The sequence below is a fragment of the Artemia franciscana genome, chromosome 20 (genome assembly GCF_032884065.1).
Source record: "Artemia franciscana chromosome 20, ASM3288406v1, whole genome shotgun sequence".
NCBI classification, from domain to species: Eukaryota; Metazoa; Arthropoda; class Branchiopoda; order Anostraca; family Artemiidae; genus Artemia; species Artemia franciscana.
Genome location: NC_088882.1, coordinates 22,814,833 through 22,842,488, shown reverse-complemented (window position 1 = coordinate 22,842,488; position 27,656 = coordinate 22,814,833). Strand labels below are relative to the sequence as shown.

Below are 27,656 nucleotides of genomic sequence, written 5' to 3'. Positions count from 1 at the left end.
ACCAGACCAGATTGGCTCTCTTTGGGAGAGTTGGGAGGGGGGTTTATTCGGAAAAATAAGAAAAAATGAGGTAACTTACGAGCGGGTGATCAGATCTTAATGAAATTTGATATTTAGAAGGATCTTGTACTTCAGAGCTCTTATTTCAAAACTAGATCCGGTAACATTGGGGGGAGTTGGAAGGGGAATTCGGAACTCTTGGAAACATGAAAATTGAGGTATCTTTATCTCACGAATGGGAGATCGGATCTTAATGAAACTTGATATATAGAAAGATCTTATGTCTTAGATGCTCCATTTTCAATTCGAATAAGATCCGGGGACTGAGGGGGTCGAAGGGGGGGAAACAGAAATCTTGGAAACCGGAAATCTTGGAAAATACTTGGAGTGGAGAGATCGGGATGACACTTGAAGGGAAGACTTAGAACAATTTCTAGATGTGTTATTAAAATAACTGGATCGGATCCACTCTCTTTGGGGTAGCTGGGGGGAGGGGTATTTCCAGTGCTTTGGCGAGTCCCGTGCTTCTGGACGCGCTAGGACGATGAAAATTGGTAGGCGTATCAGGAACCTGAACAAATTGACTTGGTAAAAGTCACTTCCCCGATTCGATCATCTGGGGGGGGGCTGGAGGGAGAGGAAAAATAAAAAAAAATGAGGTATTTTTAACTTAAGAATGGGTGATCGGACCTTAATGAAACTTGATATTTAGAAGGACCTCGTGTCTCAGAGCTCTTATTTTAAATCCCGACCGTATCCGACGATATTGGGGGGAGTTGGAGGGGGAAACGGGAAATCTTGGAAAATGCTTAGAGTGGAGATATCAGGATGAAACTTTGTGGAAAAAATAAGCACAAGTCCTAGATACATAATTGACATAACCGCACTGAATCCGCTCTCTTTGGGGGAGTTGGGGGGGGTGTTAATTTGGAAAGATTAGAAAAATTGAGGTATTTTTAACTTACGAACGGGTGACTGGATCTTAATGAAATTTTATATTTAGAAGAAACTCATGTCTCAGAGCTCTTAGTTTAAATCCCGACCAGATCTGGTGACATTGGGGGAAGTTGGAGGGGGAAACCGGAAATCTTGGAAAACGCTTAGAGTGGAGAGATCGGGATGAAACTTGGTGGGTAGAATAAGCAAATGTCACAGATACGTGATTGACGTAACCGGACTGGATCCGCTCTCTTTGGGGGAGTTAGGGGGTCCAGTGCTTTGGCCAGTTTGGTGCTTCTGGACGTGCTAGGATGATGAAAATTGGTAGGCATGTCAGGAACCTACACAAATTGACTTGATAAAGTCGTTTTTCCCGATTCGACCATCTGGGGGGCTGAAGGGGGAGGAAAAATTAGAAAATGAGGTATTTTTAACTTACGAGTGGGTGATCCGATCTTCATGAATTTTGATATTTAGAAGGACCTCGTGACTCAGAGCTCTTATTTTAAATCCCGACCGGTATTAAGCCTCTGATTTTCCTTTTAATCAATCTATTGATTCTTAGAATTTTGCTAGAGCTCATGCCATATAAGCTCTTGGCTCTTCCGACCTCGTCACAAGTGCCATATGAGCTCTTAGCTCTTGTTTTATTTGTAAGTAAACAGGCACTTTTCGGGGAGAGGGAATTTTCTGTGGAGAGATCTTCCACGGGTAGAATTTAACAAGGATAGTGAGGTTTCCAAGGATGAAATAACAAGGAGGAATTTTACATGAGAGAATTTGTCAGAACTCTTATTCGAAATTCGTCTCTTTGCCTTTGCCGAATCAATTTTTCTCTTTCACTCTTTCCGATTCAATCTCTTTCTCTTTGCCGATTCAATTTTTCATTTCAAGATGTTCCGATGAAATTGTCATCATCCCTTCTAAATATCAAATTTCATTAAGATCCGGTCACCCTTTCGTAAGTTAAAAATACCTCAATTTTTCTAATCTTTCCGAATTAACACACCCCCCCCCAACTACCCCAAAGAGTGCGGATTCAGTCCGGTTATGTCAATCACGTATCTAGGACTTGGGCTTATTTTTTCCACCAAGTTTCATTCTAATCTCTCCACTCTAAGCATTTTCCAAAATTTCCTGTTTCCCCCTCCAACTCACTCCAATATCACCGGATACGGTCGGGATTTAAAATAGGAGCTCTGAGACACGAGGTTCTTCTAAATATCAAATTTCATTAAGATCCGATCACCCATTCTTAAGTTAAAAATACCTCATTTTTCCTAATTTTTTAGAATTAACCCTCCCCCCTCAACTTCCCCAAAGAGAGCGGATCCGTTCCGTTTATGTCAATCACGTATCTAGGACTTGTGCTTATTTTTTCCACCAAGTTTTATCCTGATCTCTCCATTCTAAGCATTTTCCAAGATTTCTATTTTCCCCCTCCAGCCCCCTATGTCCCCGGATCCGATTCGAATTGAAAATGGGGCATCTGAGACATAAGATCCTTCTATATATCTCCACCAAAAATACAAGATCCTCCACCAAAGAGAGCAGATCCGGTCCGGTTATGTCAGTCACGTATCTTGGACTTGTTTTTATTCTTCCCACCAAGTTTCATCCTGATCTCTCCGCTTTAAGTGTTTTCGAAGATTTCCGGTCCCCCCATCCCCCAACGACACTGGATCCGGTCGGGATTTAAAATAGGAGATCTGAGTTACTAGGTCCTTCTAAACATGAAATTCCATTAAGATCCGATCACTGCTTCGTAAGTTAAAAAAAACTAATTTTTTCTAATTTTTCAGAATTAACCTCCCCCCCCCAACTCTCCCAAATAGACCAGATCCACTCCGGTTATGTCAATCTCGTATCTAGGGCTTCTGCTTATTTTTCCCACCGAGTTTCATCCCGATCCCTCCACTTTAAGCGTTTTCCAAGTTTTTAGGTTCCCTTCCAACTCCCCCCAATGTTACCGGATCGGGTCGGGATTTAAATTAAGAGCTCTAAGACACGACATCCTTCTAAATATCAAATTTTATTAAGAATCCGATCACCCGTTCGTAAGTTAAAAATACCTCATTTTTTTTAATTTTTCCAATTTAACCTGCCCCCGTACTCCCCTCACCCCCCAGATGATCGAATCGTGGAAACGACCATTTCTAATTTAGTCTAGTCTGGTTCCTTATATGCCTGCCCAATTTCATCGTCCTAGCTTAGCTGGAAGTGCCTAAACTAGCAAAACTGGGACAGACAGACAGACAGACCGACCGATAGAATTTGCGATTGCTACATGTCACTTGGTAGATACCAAGTGCCATAAAACGAGTTTTTTTCAACTGAAACTAGGGAGGAATATTGAAACTTAAAACAAAAAGAAATCAGACCGTATATGAGAGGAGTTACCCCTCCTCGCGCTGTACGTATAGCGGTGCTGCATGAAAAATGTAACCCAACCTAACCTAAACAAAATACCAACTTAATATTTATTAAAATATAGCTAATTGTCTCCGTATACAAACAGCAAAAAAAACGGTTATTGTTTGATGTTATAGATCCAAATTCTCGAGTGTGCACTGGCTAACAGATAAGTGCCAATTTTTTATTTAACTTCGGTAAAGCTAAGATTTAATCTGTATAAAACCTGATCAGAAATATGGAAATCGATATATCGAATACCCAAAGTAAAAATATCGATATATCGTTCAATCAAAATTATCGCTCAACACTACTGGCTGGGGCTAACCTATATTTATTGATGACACTCGTTGATGCACTACATATACAATTTTTTATTTTTCGAGTAAACTTTGAAGATAAAATTAACCTATTCTCTTGATTAGCTGTGATACACCCTCCAAAATATTTCTGAGGATGAGGCAAAATTTCATCAAAGCCTAATCAGAACCGTTTCTAGAGGGGGAAGCAACTGGATCAGCTTCCCCAGACACTGCAGCTAGGGGGCGCCGTGACTGGGGGATTACACGCTTCATTGAGTTTTTCATTTTAATTCAGCCAGGGATTTTAGAGTCAGGAGGGGGCGTTGTAGTAAATTTTGCCCCGGGCGCCGTCAACCCTAGGAACGGCCTTAATCCTAATTATACTATGTCAGCAATTTTATATGTTAAGTTTCGACTACTGAAGGAATTTATACAAAATTCCTATTTATTTGCTATTAAGTCAGTTTGTTCTCTTTTCTCTTTTTCTGTTTTGTTTTTAGTCTTTCGGTTGCAATATCTACCGTTTAACGGGTTTTGCAATAATAAGAGACATTAGAACAAGACTAAGCCAAATTGAATTAAAGACACTAGCGTGCGATATTTCTCGATATTCCCCCCTGACTCTCTGTCTAAGGATGGTTATTTTTGATAATTTAAAATATATTTTAATAAGAAAAGGCTATAAATAAGATATATAAATAAAAAAAGGCTGCCAAAGACAAAATGAAGTCAGTTAATGCGAGGGTATGAAAATCAGTCGCGTAACTAAAGTTCTATCAGGTAGCCTACTATTATCAGGTATATTACTATTATCAGGTATATTACTATTATCAGGTAGACTTGTGTTAAATTGAAATATCTTGGCCTTCCTATTGGAAAAAATCTGAAGAAAACTAGGCTACTGATGCTAGCAAGTATGGAAACGAAAATCCGTCGTGCATATGGTACAATTGTTAGTTCTCAGTTTCATTTGAATAGAGCCCATCTTGCGAGAATTTACAATAGTGTCGTCCTGCCACATATTCTGTATTTAGTACCGTTTTACCCTATATTTAGTGAATCTGACCATGTTAGGATGAAACGCGTTTTCTTCAAGTTTGCTAAGTATCTGTTGCGAGTTCCTCCGTGGACCCGCAACTCCTATTTGATGAAAAAATATAGCTTGCCTAACCCGTGTGCTAAGTTAGCTGAACTGAATGTACACATGTGCAATAAGCAAACCGACCATGAATGGCAAAATGTTGTTTTTTGACGTGGAATTATTTTTGTTTGTATTTTAGAATGTAATTACAATATGTTGTTCATTTCTTCTTTTTTTCCTTTTTTTTTCAATGTACTCCATCACTTCATTATTTTGTATGATGAGTTATAAATAAATACATACATATATTAGAGGTACTCTATTGGGTCGGCAGAACGGGCTTTTTTCAAACACATCCAACCATCCATAAATTTGTTTTTACACAAATAACGGATATCAAACATTAAAAAAATCTCTACCTTGCATGCTGCTTAATTTTGTTGAAAATTAACTATCGTCCAAATATAAATGTGTATATTGGTTGCTACCAAAGTGTTTAACAGAACATTCCAATCTAGAGAAGGCTAATTAAAACAGATTTTCTCTTCAAGCGTTCAGATGAGCGTCTTGGATTCTTTAAATGTTATTTTATTTTGATAGATGATAAAAAAAGACAATAAGAAATTTACGAGTTTTACTCGGAAAAGATGAATTATGTCTTCTATCAAATACGATTCGGGTACTTGTATGATATAGCGCCGACCACTCAAGAAGCGAAGTTAGACTATTCCTAACGAAATATAAGTATGTTAAAAATATAATACTTTAGAAACTCATTCGGGCTGTACATTTGCACATAAGGGGGGGGGGGGGGGTAAATTATAGCAGGTATGCATGTAAAATGTTTTAGCTACAATTATTCTGCATATTATGAAGTAAGAATTGTTTTCTAACTTCATTGTCCAAATACTTTACACCCACCCAGCACAAAATATATATTTCCCATCTATGCTGTTACTTGTTTTTGTCTTGTCTCACGCTAAGCTGAAAGAAACTAGCGAAAATAACCGGTTCTATAATGCGTCAACAAATGAACGACTTGAGTAGTCAGCGCTATATCATACAAGTATCACGATTCGTATTGCAGTAAATAAGAATGTTGTTAAAAAATATTAGACCATGCTGCCTTTTCATTGACAATTTAAGTGAAAATCTATTAATAACAGGCAATATTTTTTAAGACAGAGAAAAAAAAATCTAAAACAAAAAAAAATAATAAAAGTCCAAATATTTTGGTTTCATGTCCAGAAGCCTTTATCAAAGGGGAAAACATAAATAAGAAAAACTGGGTTTCATAAAATATGAAAAAAAAAAAAAGACCCACGCAGTCTATACAAAACAAAAACAAAAACAAAAGGAAATTCAAATTTAAACAAAATTCGATCACCTAATAATTCACAAGGCCGTATCTCGTGTACGAAGTTTATTTTCATATCAAACAGTTCGTGGTAACGAACTGTAGTAAGGAGCGACCCGGCTCAATAGTAAACAAAATTCTAAAAAACGGAATTTTGATGCTAAAACATACATCAAAAGGATTGGATTTTCATGCTGATTCTAAATATATAAGTCATCAAATTTAGTCTTTGTCATCAAAAGTTACGAGCCTGAGAAAATTTGGCTTATTTTGGAAAATAGGGAGAAACACCCCTAAAAGTCATAGAATCTTAACAAAAATCACACCATCGCATTCGGCGTATCAGAGAACCATATAGAAAAATTTCAAGCTCCTATCTACAAAAATGTGGAATTTGGTATTTTTTGCCAGAAGACAAATCACGGGTGCGTTTTTTTTCTTTTCTTTTCCCCAGGGGTCATCGTATCGACCAAGTGGACCTAGAACTTCGCAAGAGGGCTCATTCTAACAGAAATGAAAAGTTCTAGTGCCCTTTTTAAGTGACCAAAAATTGGAGGGCACCTTGGCCCCCTCCCACGCTCATTTTTTTCCCAAAGTCAACGGATCAAAATTTTGAGATAGCCATTTTGTTTCGCATAATCGAAAACCATAATAACTATGTCTTTGGGAATAACTTACTCCCCCACAATCCCTGGGGGAGGGGCTGTAAGTTACAAACCTTGACCAGTGTTTACATACAGTAATGGTTATTGGGAAGTGTGCAGACGTCTTCAGGGGGATGTTTCTGGTTTGGGGGGTGGGGTTGAGGGGAGGGGGCTATGTTGGAGGATCTTTCCTTGGAGGAATATGTCATGGGGGAAGAAAAATTCAATGAAAAGGGCGCAGGATTTTCTAGCATTACTATAAAAAAGCAATGAAAAAATAAACATGAAAACTTTTTTCAATTGAAAGTAAGGGGTAGCATTGAAACTTAAGACGAACAGAGATTATCACGCATATGAGGGGTTCTAAAAATACTTTAGCATAAAGAGCGAGGTATTTAGGAGGATATAAATACCTCGCTCTTTATGCTAAGTATTTTTAGTAATTTCAACTATTTATTCTACAGCCTTTCTGATTCAGGGGTCATTCTTAAAGAATTGGGACAAAACTTAAGATTTAGTGCAAAGAGTGAGGTATTAACGAGGGAACAAACCCCCTCGTATACATAGTAAAAATATAAGAATATAAAAGTTTGTTACGTAAGTTATTTCTTACGTTACATATATTTTTTACTAACAAAAATGTTCGTTAAAAATTAAAAGTTCTAGTTGCCTTTTTAAGTAACCGAAAAATTGGAGGGCAACTAGGCCTCCTTCCACACCCCGTATTTCTCAAAATTATCTGCTCAAAACTAAGAGAAAGCCGTTATGCCAAAACAAGAATTAATATACAAATTTCATTTTAATAATTTATGTACGGAGAGCCAAAATCAAACATGCATTAATTCAAAAACGTCCAGAAATTAAATAAAAAAAAAAACTAGTTTTTTTTTAACTGAAAGTAAGGAGCGACATTAAAACTTAAAACGAACAGAAATTACTCCGTATATGAAATGGCTTGTCCCCTCCACAATCCCTCGCTCTTTACGCTAAAGTTTGACTCTTTGCCACAATTCTACTTTTTAAAATAATTAAAAGCTTTAGAGTAAAGAGCGAGGGATTGTGGAGGGGACAACCCATTTCATATGTCCTATGTCATTATTCTTTTGTTCAATATTTTAATCATTGAACAAACCCTATTCTTAAAAACCAAAACCCTTATTTTCGCTCTTCTTCTAAAATTATGACAACATGAGATCCTTTTGTTTTGAGCATACATGACTATATATAGTTACTGTTTTAAGAAGTAGAGTTACGAGAAAGTGTCAAACTTTAGCGTAAAGAGCAGAACGTTGAGGAAGAAAAGCCCCTTTCATATACGGAGTAATTTCTGTTCGTTTTAAGTTTTAATGTCGCTCCTTACTTTCAGTTGAAAAAAAAACTAGTTTTTTTTTATTTAATATCATATAGAGTTCATTTTATCTTGGCCTTTGAAGTTCAAACTTGTATGAGGCGGAATAGAGGAATATCAGTTAAATCCAATTTATAATAGCTTAACAAAGAGAGGCTAAAAATGCACCTACTTATACTAGTATATACTACATATACTAGTAAAGAAGATCAAGCAAATTTATATGTCCAACTTCATAGAAGTTTGAATTTAAAACGTTAAGATAAAACAGACTTTAGAAGAAGTGAATGAGTCTTTGCCAAATTAGTGATGCAAAAGATTCATTCAGTTGATCTAACATCATAGATTATGGACCTATAGTTTGCTTAAGCAAGATTTTTTCAATAAAAGACAGTTTCATTTTGCTCGAGTCCCGTATCAGAAGATTATTTCAGAGAGATGAGTACCATAGCATATAGCACACATCCTGCCTTGTGACTTGTGTAGTGTTCCGTGATTGGCTTTCTTTAAATAGGAGTTTCCTTTCGTTTTTCTTTCTTGTTTTCTTTATTTTTATAGAGTTCATGAATTTTCTTTGTTTTTTCATGGTATTAAATAAAAAAAACAAGTTTTTTTAACTGAAAGTAAGGAGCGACATTAAAACTTAAAACGAACAGAAATTACTTCGTATATGAAAGAGGCTGCTTCCTCATCAACGCCCCGCTCTTTACGCTAAAGTTTGACTCTGTCTCTCAATTCTTCTTTTTAAAACAGTAAAAAACTTTAGCGTAAAGAGCGGGGCGTTGATGAGGAAGCAGCCTCTTTCATATACGAAGTAATTTCTGTTCGTTTTAAGTTTTAATGTCGCTCCTTACTTTCAGTTAAAAAAACTTGTTTTTTTTATTTAATTTCTGAACGTTTTTGAATCAATGCATGTTTTGATTTTGGCTCTCCGCAGAGGAATAATTAAAACGAAATTTGAATTTTTTTTTTTTTGCTAAATGGCTTTCTCATAATTTTGATCGAATGATTTTGAGAAAAAAAGAGCGGGGGAGGAAGCCTAGTTGCCCTCCGATTTTTTGGTCAATTAAAAAGACAACTAGAACTTTTAATTTTTTACGAATATTTTTATTAGTAAAAGATTTACGTTACTTATAAATTAGCTTACGTAAAGAACTTTTGTATTCTCATATTTTTATTACATATATGAGGGGGTTCGCCCCCTTGTCAGATCCTCGCTCTTTACACTAAAGCTTAAATTTTGTCCCAATTCATTAAGAATGACCCCAGAATCACAAAAGCCGTAGAATAAATAGTTGAAATTACTAAAAATACTTTAACGTAAAGAGCGAGGTATTAGGAGGAGGTGAGCCCCTCAAATGGGTAATAGTTTCTGTTTGTTTTAAGTTTTAATGCTGTTCCTTACTTCCAGCTGAAAGAACTTTTTCATATTTATTTTTTCATTGTGTTTTTAAATAATGCTATTAAATCCTGCGCTCCCTTCATGGAGATTTTCTTCCCCCATGACAAATTATCGATGGAAAGTTCCCCCAGCATATCCCCCTCTTCTCAACCCCTCCCCCAACCAAAAAAATCCTCCTGAAAACGCCTGTACACTTCCGAATAACCATTACTATATGTAAGCATTGGTCAAAGTTTGTAACTTGTTGCCCCTCCCATGGGGACTGTGGGGGAGTAAGTCGTCCCCAAAGACATAGTTATAAGGTTTTTCGACTACGCTGAATAAAATGGCTATCTCAGAATTTTGATCCGTTGACTTTGGTAAAATAATTAGCGTGGGAGGGGGCCTAGGTGCCCTCCAATTTTTTTGGTCACTTAAAAAGGGCACTAGAACTTTTCATTTCCGTTAGAATGAGCCCTCTTGCAACATTCTAGGACAACTGGGTCGATACGATCACCCCTGAAAAAAAAAAAAAAAAAAAAAAAAAAAAAAAAAAAAAACAAACAAACAAATAAACACGCATCCGTGATCTGCCTTCTGGCAAAAAATACAAAATTCCACATTTTTGTAGATAGGAGCTTGAAACTTCTACAGTAGGGTTCTCTGATACGCTGAATCTGATGGTGTGATTTTCATTAAGATTCTAAGACTTCTAGGGGGCGTTTCCCCCTATTTTCTAAAATAACGCAAATTTTCTCAGGCTCGTAACTTTTGATGGGTATGACTAAACTTGATTAAACTTATATATTTAAAATAAGCATTAAAATGCGATTCTTTTGATGTAGGTATTGGTATCAAAATTCCATTTTTTAGAGTTTTGGTTACTATTGAGCCGGGTCGCTCCTTACTACAGTTCGTTACCACGAACTGTTTGAAAAGTATGAATTTTGTCCCAATTATTTAATAATGAGCCCTCCATTTAAAAGGCTGTAAAATAAATAGTTTTAATTATTAAAAATACTTTAGCGTAAAGAGCAAGGTATTGCGGAGAAGACGAACCACCTTATATACATAATATTTTTCGTTCGTTTTAAGGTTTTAATGCTGCTCCTAACTTCCAATTGCAAAGAAATTTGTTATATATTTTTTCATTTTTTTTTTCAAATAATGCTAGAAAATCCAGCTCCCTCTTCATGAAGAATCTCTTCCCTTATACTAAATTCCTCCACGGAAAGATCTTACCACGTAACTCCCCCCCCTAACACACCCTGTTCCGAGCACAAAAAATTCCCCCTGAAAATGTCCGTACACTTCTCAATAACCATTACTACAAGTAAACAATGGTAAAAGTTTGTAACTTGCAGCCCCTCTCCCGGGGACTGTGGGGGAGTAAGTCGTCCCCAAAGATATAGTTATAAGGTATTTCGACTACGCTAAATAGAATGGCTATCTCAGAATTTTGATCCGGTGACTTTTGGGGAAAAATGAGCGTGGGAGGGGGCCTAGGTGCCCTCCAATTTTGTTGGTCACTTAAAAAGGGCACAAGAACTTTTAATTTCCGTTAGAATGAGCCCTCTTGCGACATTCTAGGACGACTGGGTCGATACGATCACCCCTGGGGAAAAAAAACAAAAAAAAACAAAAAAACAAATAAACACGCATCCGTGATTTGTCTTCGGGCAAAAAATGCGAAATTCCACATTTTTGTACATAGTAGCTTGAGACTTCTACAATAAGGTTCTCTTATACGCTTTTCTTATGGTGTGCTTTTTGTTAACATTGTATGACTTTTAGGGGGTGTTTTCCCCTATTTTCTAAAATAACGCAAATTTTCTCAGGCTCTTAACTTTTGATGCATAAGACTAAACTTGATGAAACTTATATATTTAAAATCAGCATTAAATTCCGATTCTTTTGATGTAGCTATTGTTATCAAAATTCCATCTTTTAGAGTTTTGGTTACTATTGATCCGGGTCGCTCCTTACTACAGTTCGTTACCACGAACTGTTTGAAAGTATTTTTAGAACTCCTCATATGCGTAATAATCTCTGTTCGTTTTAAGTTTCAATGGTACTCCTTATTTTCAATTGAAAGAATTTTTCCATGTTTATTTTTTCATTGAGTAATTTCTGTTCGTTTTATGTTTTAATGTCGCTCCTTACTTTCAGCTAAAAAAATTAGTTTTTTTTTATTTAATTTCTGAACGTTTTTGAATTAATGCATGTTTGGTTTTGGCTCTCCGCACATAAATTATTAAAATGAAATTTGTATATTAATTCTTTTTTTGGCTAAATGGCTTTCTCTTAGTTTTGATCAGACGATTTTGAGAAATAAGGGGTGGAGAAGGAGGCCTAGTTGCCCTCCAATTTTTTTGTTACTTAAAAAGGCGACTAGAACTTTTAATTTTTAACGACCGTTTTTATTAGTAAAAAATATACGTAACTTAAGAATTAACTTACGTAACAAACTTTCATAACCTTATATTTTTATTATGTATACGAAGGGGTTTGTACCCTCGTTAATACCTCGCTCTTTACACTAAATCGTAAGTTTTGTCCCAATTCTTTAAGAATGACCCCTGAATCAGAAAGGCGTTAGAATAAATAGTTGAAATTACTAAAAATACTTTAGCATAAAGAGCAAGGTATTTATCTTCTCCTAAATACCTCGCTCTTTATGCTAAAGTATTTTTAGAACCCGTCATATGCGGAATAATCTCTTTTCGTTTTAAGTTTCAATACTACTTCTTCCTTTCATTTGAAAAAACGTTTGCATGTTTATTTTTCATTGTTTTCTTACAGTAATGCTAGAGAATCCTGCGCCCTTTTCATTGAATTTTTCTTCCCCCATGACAGATTCCTCCAAGGAAAGATCCTCCAACATAGCCCCCTCTCCTCAGCCCCACCCCCAAACAAAATAAAATCCCCCTGAAAACGTCTGTACACTTCCCAATAACCATTACTATATGTAAACACTGGTCAAAGTTTGTAACTTGCAGCCCCTCCCCCAGGGATTGTGGGGGAGTAAGTCATCCCCAAAGACATAGTTATTATGGTTTTCGACTATGCTGAACAAAATGGATATCTCAAAATTTTAATCCGTTGACTTTTGGAAAAAATGAGCGTGGGAGGGGGCCTAGATGCCCTCCAATTTTTTTGGTCACTTAAAAAGGGCACTAGAACTTTTCATTTCCGTAAGAATGAGCCCTCTTGCGACATTCTAGGACCACTTGGTCGATGCGATGACCCCTGGAAAAAAAAAATAAATAAAAAAAAAAAAAAATAAATAAACACGCACCCGTGATTTGTCTTCTGGCAAAAAATACAAAATTCCACATTTTTGTAGATAGGAGCTTGAAACTTCTACAGTAGGGTTCTCTGATACGCTGAATCTGATGGTGTGATTTTCGTTAAGATCCTACGACTTTTAGGGGGTGTTTCCCCCTATTTTCCTAAATAAGGCAAATTTTCTCAGGCTCGTAACTTTTGATGGGTAAGACTAAACTTGATGAAACTTATATATTTAAAATCAGCATTAATATGCGATTCTTTTGATGTAGCTATTGATATCAAACTTCAATTTTTTAGAGTTTTGGTTACTATTGAGCCGGGTCGCTCCTTACTACAGTTCGTTACCACGAACTGTTTGATGTATAAGCTAGTTTTTTCATGTTTTTCTCCCGTTGACAAAGGCTTCAGGATGCAAAATCGCAATATTTAGACTTGTATGATTATCTATTATGTTGACACCCCTTCCTAGACAGGAATGTTGACACCCCTACTCCGTCGTACCAATCTAAACCTGAATAATTTTGGACCGTTCCAGAATCCTATAATGACCCGAGAGTTAAGGATAAAAAAAAACTTGGAACAATTAAAGATATGCTATCGAGGTAACTCAAATCAACGATACGATACGATACTTTATTAATAAGCACAATTATAACTCTTTACATTACACATCTACTGCACTGTCGGAAAAAAATACGTTTTTGTTGGAATCAACCACTAATTAAGAGTCAATCCGAGTAAATGGCTCTGTTGTGGAATATTTAAAGTGATGAACATGTAAGAAAAGATGTACCAAAATAAACTGAAAAAGGATAGAAAATCGGAAAACACATCTTTCACCCTACGTTTCCAATGCGCGTGAATCACACACTTTCTCCCCTTCATTTGCTGTGTTTTACAAAATTTGCTGATATATAGATAATACGTTGCTTGTGTGTAAAACTCTTCAGTCGATTCAAGACGAGCCGCAAGACCACGGGAGACTTATAGGAGTGAAAACAGGCACTTAAGCGGAAAACAAAAAACGCCAACGCTATCTAGCGGCTGACAACTTATGTATGCCCTAAACTGCTGCATACCTGTCTTTTCATGTACTTTAAAATACAGGGAAGGGTAAATAAATCGTAATCATGGCCTCAGAAGGTTCACCAGCTTAAAACAAACTAGTATACTTATCTTGTAAAGATTTTCAAAAGGCAACCTAGACCTACCTTGTACAAACTTGATTTGAATTGAATACTTCTTGAAACCAAAAACAAATTGCATTTTTCAGAAAAATTTCCATTATAATCCGACAGCACTGCAGATTAATTATATCAATTATCCAATTTTCCACTTTATAAACGAAGTCATTAGATGCTACACCAAAATGGAAACAAAACTGGTCCTAGTGTAGAGAGAAAAACTCATCAATACTATCTAACGTTTCTTGGCATTTTTTAGTAGTAGAAATTACTGTAGAAATAATTACTGTAGAAAAATTACTGTAGAAATAAGTATATGAAAAAAATAATTGCGAAGTTTGAAAAAAAGCCAAACGTTAGATAGCAGTGGTGTTTTTTTCAACACTAGCACAAGTTTTCAATCTCACAAGTTATCCACGCTCTTTGTGCTACACTGCTAGCCCATCTTGAAGTTTTTAATCCCTATTTTACCATGCTAAATGGCTTCAAATTCATAATGTATACGTAACTAATATGAATGAAAACTGCCCCTAGTGTTAACAAAAAAACAAAAAAAAAACTCATTGATACCATCTAGAGTTTCTTGGCATTCATCGAGAATAATAAAAAGGTGAAATAAGTGTCATTGGCAGGATTAGTGCAGCAATAATTGCATGAAAAAAAATAATTGGGAAGTTTGGAAAAAAACCAAAACGCTAGATAGCAGATGTAATTTTTTCAGCACTTAAACAAGTTTCCACTTTTACAGTTGTTCATACTCTTTTTGCTACACTGCTATAGCTATTTAATCCCTTTCAACCCATGCTAAATAGTTTCAAATTCAACTGTCAGGTTCCCATTCTCTTTGACCTAGCCTTTCAACTATAGTTAGTTGTGCAAGGATTTGAAGCATCAAGTATGCAACCCAATCTTTGATATCAAAAGCACCACTTTCTAACTATTTTAACAAATAAGAAAAATAAAACACAATGTAAAATAAAATCGGCATTTGATTAAAACTTGATGTGACATCTTTTCAATTGCCATCAGCGTATTGATAATCTGAAGGGTGTATTTACTTCATAGGATGTCAGAGAGACAATCCACAATGGGCACAAAAATTATTTCAGTGTTCTATGTCATTATTCTTTTGTTCAATATTTTAATCATTGAACAAACCCTATTCTTAAAAACCAAAACCCTTATTTTCGCTCCCCTTCTAAAATTATGACAACATGAGATCCTTTTGTTTTGAGCATACATGACTATACATAGTTACTGTTTTAAGAAGTAGAGTTACGAGAAAGTGTCAAACTTTGGCGTAAAGAGCAGAACGTTGAGGAAGAAAGGCCCCTTTCGTATACGGAGTAATTTCTGTTTGTTTTAAGTTTTAATGTCGCTCCTTACTTCCATTTAAAAAAACTTGTTTTTTTATTTAATTTACATTAATAAACAGACTATGTAAACTTTTGCTCTATATACAGGCAGTTGCTTAGGTTATGAAACTCCTTCAGTGTTATGAAGAACCTGAATTCTTTAGAAAACTTCCTGTCAGAATGTTTAATGTCAGAATCAATTATTTGTTATCATGCACAGGTTCTACAACTGACACAATTAAGCCTGCGCCCTGGATTTGGGGGAGGGTATCAACTATGGCAATCCGTTTTTGTAATTGCGTTACAAAAAAATTAGATACATGATTTATCAACTGTAGTTTGTTCGTGAGTTTGTGTGTGTGTGGGGGGGCATTCAACCCAAAACGCCCTTGACATGTTTTTCAAAATAAAAGTAGACAACACGTCTGGTTTCATATGATTAGAGCAAGACGACTGGGAAAAATTAAGCCAAATATCCATGAAATGGCCATAATTTTAGTTGCATACGTCACTAAGAAGTTATATTTTAAGCTATAAAAATTTTAAGGTAACCATGGATTATATCTGCACGTAAGAAAGAAATGAGGCCTGAAAATACACTTAAATCCCTTTTAACCCTATCCCTGTTGTTAAGTTTTCTGATACCAGCCCCAAGACCCAGTGCTGTGCATACATCAACATAAATGTCTAACTCTTCAAGGCAGAGTGTTAAAAATGATTTAAGTAGGTTCTACTCAGTGAAAAAAAAAATACCAAAACCCCAAAAGGTTCTCTGCCTTTCTAAAAATGTTGTATTTTTGTTAGTTGGGTCTCTTTAAAAAATTGGCTTTGCATACTGCTGGTCAACCTAGGCAGATTTGAAGAATCGTGTAAACTTAAAAACAATATTTCCTTTAGAAAACAAAAAATCCACTATATTTGGATACTTTGCAAACAATTTTTGTGCAACAAGAGATGCATTATTAAAAATATACCTTTCTTGCTCATTGAAAACAGGTGGTCCTTTATGCTTGGCGATTTCTTCATCAGTATGGACACCAACAATTAAATAGTCACCCAGGGCTTTTGCTTGCCTTAATGAATTAGCATGGCCAAAATGTACCATGTCATAGCTAGAAGTAAATTCAGGCTTAAATTACTATTTGAATGTTATTGATACAAAGACTCTGAACCAAGTCTCAATGGTAACTGAAGAAGGTGATGTTAGGTTTCAAAAACACACTGACACATATGCACAACCAACAGAAAGAGAGGGAGAAAACTGGGAAGAAGGGAGAAAAAAGACAGCAACATAATTACAACTATGAGCATATTTTGCATAGCCTGCAAAGTTTTCTTGTTGTTTTGTTCTTTGATTTCTTTCATTAAAAAAAAAAAAATTCATTTGATAAATAGGATTTGAAGTTTGAAATCCAAAAATATAGGAGTCAAAGTAAGGAATTTAACAGACCAACTCTACTGCCAATATGAGATAGTGATTGGACATACCAAAATTTACCCAATTCCAATACTGATTCCACATCACAATTCCAATTTCAATAAATTCCCAATTCCAATTCTTATGCATATTGAGTTTAGTACGTTATTGAAACATGTTAACCTATATCTCCCAGAGGGGGAGATTTATGAGTGTGATAGTCCCCCTCAAATAAAGGTTGGTTTTGTTTGTTTCAAATTTAATTAGTCTTTATTTTATATTAGACTGAGGTTTATCTTTTGTTTTTAGTTTGTTTTTTAGATTATGATGTCATGAAAAACAATTTTCATTTCTTCATCAGATAAAATATACATTTAAATGCGAATTGTACATTTTCTAATTAAATTTGGTCAGAGCTTTAGTTTCTCTTGATTCCTGTTTTAATACATATATGCTAAATACCATGTAAAATGCCATTAATCCTTCCTTGAAGTCACTAGAGAAAGAAATCCATAAACTATTACAACTATTAAAATAAAATAAAAACATGAAGCAAGAAGGAAATGGATGAGAAGGAGACTCTATTTTGGAGGGGGTCCAAGTCCTTTAAGTTGATAGAAGAAGCACTGTTTTTTCTAGTATTACTATAACGTAAGTTTTCCTAGAGTAAAATTAACAAAACCAGACCATGAAGTAACTCTAAAAAATGACTTGGTTTTAAATGAAAGCTTAGAAAGGGGGACAAATTTGTGGATACTTTGGTTACAAAGAAAATAACATGTTTCTATAACAGTGAGGCGATTTCCTGTAGTGTTATCAGAGGGTCTTATTAGGGTGCCATGATCTGATACATAATAATGACAGTACTTGCCAGAAGCATTCTTCTAGAGCTTATTTCCTGATAAAGCATAATAGATAACTGATGGGGCAAGAGTATGCAATTCCATCAGCTTCCTGTGATTTTCTCTTCTATAGCACCCAAAAGATAGATGATACCTGACTCAAAACATTTTACTTAGGCCCTAACCTAAAACTAAGTCTTGGTTTGAAGATATTCAATAAATCAGGAAGGCATGCAGGATGGGTGCTGCAGAATATTGACTTGCTGTGCTTGAAGCTCTGCTTATTAACGTGCATTACCCGTGCTTATAATTATTTGCTTGCATATATATGTTTTGTTCTTGTAGGTGCTTGCTTGTGTTTCCATTAAACCATTAAACTAAACCGAAGATATTGCATAGTGTCAGAAGTAAAACAGTAAACATGGAGAGCGCACCACATCCGTCCTTGGACTGGTCATCGGCGAACCTAAAATCGGCCTGGAAAAGGTTCAGACAACACTGTGAATTAATGTTCTCTGGACCACTGGAAGGTAAATCCCAGGCTGTCCAGTGTTCGTATCTATTGATATGGGTTGGTGATAAAGGAAGAGACATTTTCAGTACATGGACTCTAACAGATGCCAAGACAGACAGGGTTCAAACGTACCTTAATAAATTTGGAGCCCATGTTGAACCCATATCAAACCCCATAGTGACAAGATTTACTTTCCACAAGCGAGACCAAGGTAATGAAAGCATTGAACAATATGTGACTGACCTCAAGTTAATTGCTAATGACTGTGACCTTGGTACCAGCAGAGACTACCTGATAAGAGATCGTCTTGTCTTTGGAGTTAAGAGTGACAGGATTAGAAAGAAATTGCTAAGTGAAGGAGGGACATTAACCCTTGCCAGAGCAACAGAGATTTGCCGTGCCATCGAATCTGTACAGGAAACCCAAGCGCAGATGACAGCTGCTAGTAGGACTTCAGTGCCCGTGATGAAACAAGAGATAGATGCCCTGAAGAAACAGTACAACCACAAGGAATGCTATTTCTGTGGTGCACCTTACACAAAGAATCATAAATGCCCAGCCAGGGGCAAAACATGTTCAAAATGCAACAAACTGAATCACTTCGCCAAAGTATGTAAAAACAAAATTGTGAATGAAATAAGCCAACAAGAAGCAGGAACAAGTGCAAGTGAGTTCATGATTGACATTGTCAACAGTATGCTAGTGAAACATGCAGATGGGCCAGATGCTGTAATAAGAATTGTTGACCAGAAACTAGACTTAGTCTTCAAAATAGACACAGGAGCTGAAGCAAATATTCTTCCGGTCAGTGACTATAATAGCATGGCACCTAAACCTCGTTTGAAACCAACAAAAGACATTCTAACAAGCTACTCCGGAGAAAGATTACAGGTTTTGGGGTTTGTAGAGCTATGCATCTGCTACAAGGAATGTGAGAAACAGGTTCACCAGTTTCATGTGGTCAACACTGATCACAAGCCAATCCTTAGCAGAAAGACAAGTCAGAATATGAATTTGATCAAATTCATTCTAAATGTACAGAGCGAACCAGCACCCACAATGAAACCCGAAACGGCCAAAATACTAGAGGAATATGGAAATGTTTTTGAAGGTGTAGGAAAACTCCCGGGGAAGTGTAAAATCCACTTGAAAGAAGGAGCTGTACCGACAGTACAACCACCAAAAAGAGTTCCATTTGCCCTACAAGAAAAACTCAAAGAAGAACTTGATCGCTTTGGAGTCATTGGCATTATTGAGAAGACAACTACACCAACTGAATGGGTAAACTCAATCGTAGTCGTCCAAAAACCAAATGGATCTCTTAGGATTTGTTTAGATCCTGTCGATCTAAACAAATGGGTGCAGCATCCTTACCACCCAATACCATCGTTTGATGATGTAGCAGCAAAATGTTCAGCATCTAATACATTTTTTTAAATTGGACGCAAGACAAGGATACTGGTCCATGGAACTAGATGAAGAGTCATCCCTCCTAACCACCTTTAGCACTACATTTGGCAGATATTGCTGGAAGCAATACCCATTTGGAGTCAAATCAGCACAGGACGAGTTCCAACAGAAGATGGAGGAAGTCTTCAAAGGACTCGACATTGGACTCATAATAGATGACATTGCTGGAACAGCAGCAAATACAGAAGATCATGATGCTAAGTTGAGGCTAGTATTACAGCAAGCCAGAGAAACAGGAGTAAGGTTCAACCAAGATAAATGTATTTTTAATGCCATAAGCATCCCATACTTCGGGCACTAGCTGACCAGTGAAGGGATCAAAGCAGATCCAGAGAAGACAAAGGCAATTGCGAACATGCCAGCACCAGAATCACACGAACAGCTACAGGTGCTCCTAGGCATGTACAATTATTTATCAAGATCCAAAGATATTTATCAAATCCAAGCCTCAATCTGCAAAAACCTCTCATACTTTGACCATAAGAGCAGAAATGTAGAAGTCATAGTGGACGCCTCTCAACATGGGCTAGGAGCCCAGCTAGTTGTCGACAACAAAACAGTTGCCTTTGGATTCTGGTCCCTCAGCAGAGCAGAAAAACGGTATTTGCAAATTGAGAAAGAAATGCTAGCCGTAATATACGCTTGCAAACACTTCCGCCAATACATATACAGTAGGACAACCACTGTAACCACCAACCACAAGCCTCTTGAGTCAATACTTAAGAAGCCCATATCCAAAGCTCCACCACGACTTCAAAGAATGATGATAGCACTTCAGAACTATGACATACAAGTCATATATTGCCCAGGCTCCAAGATTCCGGTTGCAGATGCCTTTCCAGATTACACTTGCCCAAAACAGATCCAGACACACAGCATGACTCCGAATTTGCAGTACTCAGCTTTCTCAGATCTGTCCCAATTCGCGACAACAAGATCAAACAAACCATAGAGCAAACAAGGATTGACCAAAACCTACAAGTGCTGGTCAAGACCATTGCTGAGGGATGACCTGATCATCGCCATGAATGCAACACTGCAATACTCAAGTTTTGGAATCACAGAGATGAACTAACATACATGGATGGCGTGATTCTGAAGGGCGACAGAATCATAATCCCAGAAACACTGCAGAATGACATTTTAAACCAACTACATGCTTCCCACCTAGGAATGGTCAAAACCAAAGAACGAGCCAGGATGGTAGTGTTCTGGCCAAACATTACAAAAGATATTGAGAACATGATTAGTAGATGCAGTGCTTGTTGTACTATGGCACAAAACCAAGTCAAAGAGAGTATGGTGACATCTCAAATCCCCACACATCCATATGAACATGTTGGAACGGGTATCTTCAAATTCATAGGAGTTCAGTATTTAGTCACTGCTGACTATTACAGCAGGTTCATAGAAGTCGATAAGCTAACAACTGGCACATCACAGCAAGTGATCACCAAACTGAAAGCCCACTTTGCCAGACACAGAATCCCGAAAACACTGACGTCAGACAACGGGACTCAGTTCTCGTCGAAGGAATTCAGAGATTTCGTAGACAAATGGAGCATTGACCACAAAACATCAAGCCCAAACTATCCACAGTCAAATGGATTTAGCAAAAAACGGTACAGACGGCAAAAAGGATCATGTCCAAAGTCGTAGAACACCAGTCTGATCTGTACTTAGCAATGCTGGAGTACTGTAACACACCAGTCGATGGGCTAGCCTCACCAGCACAGTTGCTGATGAGCTGACAATTCAGATCCGTCTTACCCATTCTTCCCAGACACTTAAATTCCAAGGTCATCCCACCCTCATCTTTCCAACAAGCCAGAGAAAGACAACAGAAACTACAAACAGAGTCGTATAATAGACACTCAAAGGACCTAAAACCACTGCTCAAGGATCAGACTGTGTGGGTGAAGCTCGACCACAATGCTAGGTGGCAGAAAGCACTGATACTGGAAAAATACGAATACCCGCCACGATCCTACATTCTTCAAACAGAGAATGGAAAGGTCTACAGACAGAACAGGCAACAGATCAGAGAGAAAAACCAAAGTATGTCCATCAATCCGCATTTTGAAGCAACGTCCCTGGAACCCAATATAACTGCAGATCAATCCCACGTATCTCCTCAAGCCCAAATAGTAATTGAACATCCACATAGCATCCCATCAAGTCCCACAAATTTCCCAACGCCACCTTGCACTACAACTACACCCACCGAAAGATTTGCTGCCCCACTAGCAGATGCTGCCACTGCAGAGTCTCCTTCACAATCCCCTTCGCACCTAACCCAACGACCAAGACAGCCGCTACGCAACACCACACATTCTGGGCGAATTAAAAACCCACCCACTAGGCTAAACCTTTGATGTTATCAACAAAAGAAGGAGGATGCAGAATATTGACTTGCTGTGCTTGAAGCTCTGCTTATTAACGTGCATTGCCTGTGCTTATAATTAATTGCTTGCTTATATATGTTTTTTTGTTGTAGGTGCTTGCTTGGGTTCCCATTAAACCATTAAACTAAACCAAAGATATTGCAGGTGCCTTGTTCCTGTGTTTCCTTCTCCCAAAAAGTCATAGTTTCCCTGTACTTTTGATAATTTTTTTGCTATTCAGCTAGTTTTTACATTCCCAGCAAATTTTAAGAGGAGCATTTCTCCATAGAGGAACTTTCAAAACTACTTATCACACCTAACTTTTCTATAACAAGGCTCAAAAATTTCAACTATACAGCAACAACGACAATTTTATAAAAGAATTAAAGTAAGCCTTGTAACATAATAAGTCCATTGTAATGAAAAAATAAGAAGAAAATTCAAACATGGAGTGAAACACATAAGGGTTCCATGCTATTTAATTATCACATAGCCTATAGGGTTTAGTGAACTATTTCAGCAAGTGTTACTATTACCTATTAACTATTACTATTACATTAAATCGCACTGTCCAGCAAAATCAGGAAAAATCACGTTGAGTCACTGGTCACTGATGATGGGGAGCCATTGACTCAGTTGCATCTCACCCAGTCTTCCAAAGCTTAATGGACCAACTCTTGTCAAGGGCAATCTTAAGGGCATCAATGGAGGGAGCAGCAACAGCAATATCAAAAAGACTTTTTCCAATGGGCAATCACTCTATTGTGTTACGGGGGGGGGGGGGGGGTTCTTATAAAGTTTATTTATTTCTTATGAAGTTTATTTGGTTTCTTATATAGTTTATTGATTGCTTATAAAGTTTATTTTGTTTGTGGTATGGGAGCTTTATAGTTAAATGGATATAGATTGGGAGGGTTCTATTGACCAGTCTCTATAACCTTGGAGACGAACTCATTATCATGACGTTTAGGTCTGCCGAGATGGGCAGATTCCCTTGGGAACGAACCAGTAGACAATAGGAACTGTACCTGTACCTCGACTCAAAGACAAACACAATTATTGACAATAATTTTATTTTCTTACTTCATATACAACTTCAGGTAAAATGACTCCAATGAATGATAGTAGTATAAAGTGCATCAAAGAGTGACTACCAAAAAACTGAATTACACTCCCAACTTTTGGTTCACCTTATATATCCTGAATCAACCCGGATTTCTAAATTAAGCACTGGGTAGACTGACCTCAGAAATGTTGCAACACAACTCTTTTTTTTTTTTTTTTGATTATACAACATATGGTCTAACCTCTTTGCAAAGATTTATTATAACGAGGGTTTTCACCTTCAGTTTGTTGACCAGACCAGAAAATAGAAATCTGGTTTCTAATTGGCTTATTCAAAAGTTTGAATCTAATTTTGGTAGTCAAAAAAGTATCATTTTTTTGCTTGCAGTAAGATTTGTACCAAAGGTAAAAGTTATCATTTTTTGCTTGCTGTAAAACTTGTGCCAAAAAGCACAAATCCTATGAGATAATGAATTTACACTTTAAAATCTTTATATGTATAAGAAATTCTGATTTTAAAACTTTCTAAAGTAAATGAATGAGAGATTTGGTTTTGAGTTCTGAAAGGGGGAGGAGGTAACTGGTCCATATGTTACAATTGGAGAAGTAGTGGTTACTCACTCTGGTCTCTTCCCTCTTCTGGGACAAATTCTTACAATGCCCCCTGTTCTGGAGGAATCATCAAATTGAAAGGGCCTTTGACAGGAGGAGTCAGCATTGAAAAGTTTCGAAGCCATTATGACATCATCTGTTTGATGTATGTACATGAGAATTGGGATCTGTAGTTTATTCAATTGATAGTTAAGATTTTTGCATTCATCAACAGTTTTGAATTAAACCTTTCAAAAAAAAAGACAGGAAGCATTTTCCAAAGATACACAACTTTGATGTCTTTTTCCTATGATAAATAAGTCAATTGAATAAGTCAATGCCATCAATATTTCAATTGGCCATAAAACAAAAATTAAAAAAGATATGCAAAGAATAACTAGTATAGTTGCTTATGTCCACAAAATGTACCAATTTAAAAAAAAAACTGAGGTTTTGAGTGCCATAGCAATGCTGATGTTACATGGACAGACCCCAGCTTATTTTTCAATTATTGAGACAGGATTTGATAATGTTGAGATATGCTTATTATTCTTTCCATAAATTTTTCTTTCAAATATTTTAAAGAATATTTTTCGGAAATATTCTTTTTTTCTTTACAGAAAGTTCTTTCCATAAAGAGTAGTTTAGTATCTTATTTCCTAGCCATCAGAAAAATTTCCTTGACACTAAAGTCCATAACTTTTGATGGACTATAATCAGCCTATTCTGAAGATTGGATCTTTGGATGAGTTCTTAAGTAATGCAAGAAAAATAAACAAGCTGACAATATCTATAAGAAGAAGAAAACTGCAATATTTAAGGTACAGATTGAGGCACTTTTTACATACATCATTTAGCTCAAATCTTTTAAAATTTATATTTCTGAAGCATGAATTGAAAATTAATCTTCTTGTCATTATTCAGATACACAGTATTTAAGTTAAAACATGCAGGAATATCTAAAAAGCTAGGCTATATATCAGACATATACACACCCAAGGAAAGTTTTATTCAAACAGCTAATACAATTGTAATGCTATAATGGAAAATCACTAAGTGTTCCATCCAGGACAAGAGAACTATTCCCTCTTAGTGGTCCTTGTTAAATGCTTCTGTCATATGACTAACAGGTGCATGTGCTTAAATGAACTGCCAATATCTATATTGATCTATTTATTATATACTTATAACTACATAATTGCTTCACTTTACTATAGTATACTTTGCTCTATTTATAACTATATTATACACATATTCATTCATGGGCACCAGCAGGGGGGCAAGGCCCCCCTGGAAATTTGGGACTAGAAGGAAACCAAAGGAAAGAGGCCACAATAGGGAAAAACTATGGAGAGGAGTGTGTTGCCCCATTGTTGGCTGCCTGCCAATAGATTTTGATGACTAATAAGGAAAATAAAAACTCTAATTTTTTACTGAGTGACCCCTTTCATGTTTTCCATACACATTTTCCAATATGATTTGGTTGGAGCAACAAAAAAGATTCAAATTCTTCATAGTAATAAATGGTAAGTAAATAACAATCCTTGTCAACAACAAAAGTATAAGAGCCTAACTATTCATAACATTCAATCAAAGAATCACCTTTTTATGGTGGTTCTAAATATGTATTTGTTTATTTGTAATTAGTGCAGTTATTAGTACATAAAGAAGTTGGTGTAATTATAATAACAACTTAATAAGGGACAATTTCAGCAAAAATATGCTGTCAACTTTTGCTTGCATTGCAAGAGTACCCAGGAGCTGATATATGAAACCACTATAATCAGAAATGTTTCCCCTGAATGGAATGCTGGGAATTCCTGTATTTTCCTCCTCAACAAACATGTTTTTTGTGTGTTGTTATCATTTATTTTCTTCCAGGACTGATTATATTTATCTAGTTCTCACTTTGAAAAGATTTAATTTTTTATAGTTATGAAGTATAAAGGTGTCAAATATATTGGTTTTTGGTATTCAAAACTAAATTAAAAATATTGACTTACAAATTTTTATCTGATTTTCTTAATCTTAATTTTAATGTTTTAAACATTACTTTTTATAAACACTGAGTCTAAAGGCATTAAATATTTTAGTGTTTGATAACCAAGTTCAAAACTGTTGATATTGTTAAAAGGACAATAAGTAAAGGACACTGGCCTAATTGATGTTTTGTAAAATAATGAATAGTGTATTATATGTGGGTGTATGGTAATGCATGAATTGTAATGTAAACATTATCTGATTCTTCCTCCCCTGTTAAATAATTGTAAGTTAAATTTGTAAATATAAAATTGTGTAAGTAAGAAAAAAATTATTGGATATTGTATCAATTAATTTTTTTTTTTAATGAACAGTCAAAATATATATAATATAGGCCTAGTTTAGTTATTAATTGTTGGGGGTATAAAATTAAGTTTTAATTTTATTTTTAACTGGTTTTGGATTTACTGCTTGTTTTTATACATGTTTATTAATGAAGGCAAGTTGTGAGTCTGTTGAAATTGATTATAATTCAAAATTAGTAATTTATTATATTTTGTTAAATATACAATGAAAGTGTCTTAATTTTTGCTTTTTTGAATTTAATTTTTGGTAAATTATTGATGCCACTACAATGAGGAATTTCCTGAGGACAGTTGAAGAAAAAACATTAAAAGGATCCTGGAGCATAGAGAAGAAATTCTGGAAACTATTCAATTACACCAACAACAACAAGGTCTTCTTATCAAATAGAACAGAAAGGTTCTCACACAAAAATGGTGTCATCTTTACTGAACCAGCTGTAGTTTTCAGCACTGTCCTGCAGCAAACCATCCTGGGACCTACACTGTTCAGTGTGTACATCAACAACTGCTCAATAGCCCTGAATAGCCTATTCATATGAAGACAACTGTAAGCTATTGGGGCAAGCCATATGTAACAAAGAACCCTCACTACTTCAGGAAAACCTCAATGAGCATTCAAGATAGTCCAAAAGACTAGAGCCTGTAGTTTAATGTCTACTGTAGTTCTTCTTCATGGCTGAAATAACCCTAACCAAATTTAACTATTAGGAACAGCCACTTTAAGGTGGTAGCTGAAGAAAAAGGCTTGGGTATAATTATAGACAGGAAGCTTAAGTTCCATGGCCATACTTGCACTCAAGGTGCAGAAGCAAACTAAGTCCTTAGGCTCTTCTACAGAACTTTTACCACCAGAAAGTTGGGTGTGGCAAAGAAACTCTATAAGGCATTAGTCTACCCACATGTAGAGATTGGCCTAATATTGGTGGTCCCAAGCATAAAACAGATGTTAAGGCGCTAGCAAATGTTTAGTGTTTAGTCACCAAGCTTGTGCAAAACAAAACCTGCAAAAAAAGGCCTGGTGAAGAGCATCTTATAGCCTACCCTGGTATTATTCTAGTTTAGCTACTTTTTCTAATCTTGGAATGGCCTTAGATTAAGAAAGTGAAAATTTCAGTAATACAGGGCCAAAAACATACTCTGGGAAGGTATTGCCAAGCTTCTATGTTAACCCTCTTCTGATTTCTAAGGGTTAAAAATTTGCCTAGCCTACTTGATAGGTCTATACTTATTGAAATTTTGACAAAACAACATTTTACCTTAATTTTCAGTTATCAGTTTCTTCTTCTCTGGTTTTCATTCTTATAATACAATTCCTGTTATGTGAGCAGAATTTTAAGGGAAATTAAAGGCTTTTTTCTAAATTTAGGAAATGAACTTGCAGGTCTTTGAAACCTTAAAAATTGGGATTGAGCAAAGTTGCGATGCTGAAACAGTTTTCTTGTAGCCTAATTCATTTAAGTAGTCTGTATCCATTTAAGTACCCTGTAGACCTATCTCTAAAAGTTTCATTTTCCTAAAATAGGCTAACCCATTTCCAACATAGCAAAAAGAATCTAAACTCAGTCCTTCATCTAGAATTTTACCTAAATCAATACCACTTACCATCCATCACACCAGACTTTAATATATTTTGTATCAGTCATATGTATAATTAGCTAGGCTTCAGCTTTTTCTACTTAATTTTTCTTCTTCTTCTTCTTGAAAGTGATTATATTTATAAATTAAAAGTTACCA

At 36.0% G+C, this 27,656-nt stretch overlaps 1 protein-coding gene across 1 annotated transcript in view; it reads right to left on the bottom strand.

The window, feature by feature from the left end:
- The window catches only part of LOC136039912 (ethanolamine-phosphate cytidylyltransferase-like), a 47,640-nt gene extending 19,984 nt beyond the window's left edge, over positions 1–27,656 (bottom strand). Inside the window, exons 1-2 of the mRNA XM_065723904.1 lie at positions 27,525–27,656; positions 16,269–16,406 (exon numbers count right to left, since the gene is read on the bottom strand). Coding sequence (XP_065579976.1) covers positions 16,269–16,406; positions 27,525–27,565 — 179 coding nt within the window. The 5' untranslated portion in view covers positions 27,566–27,656. The remainder of the gene's footprint in view (positions 1–16,268; positions 16,407–27,524) is intronic.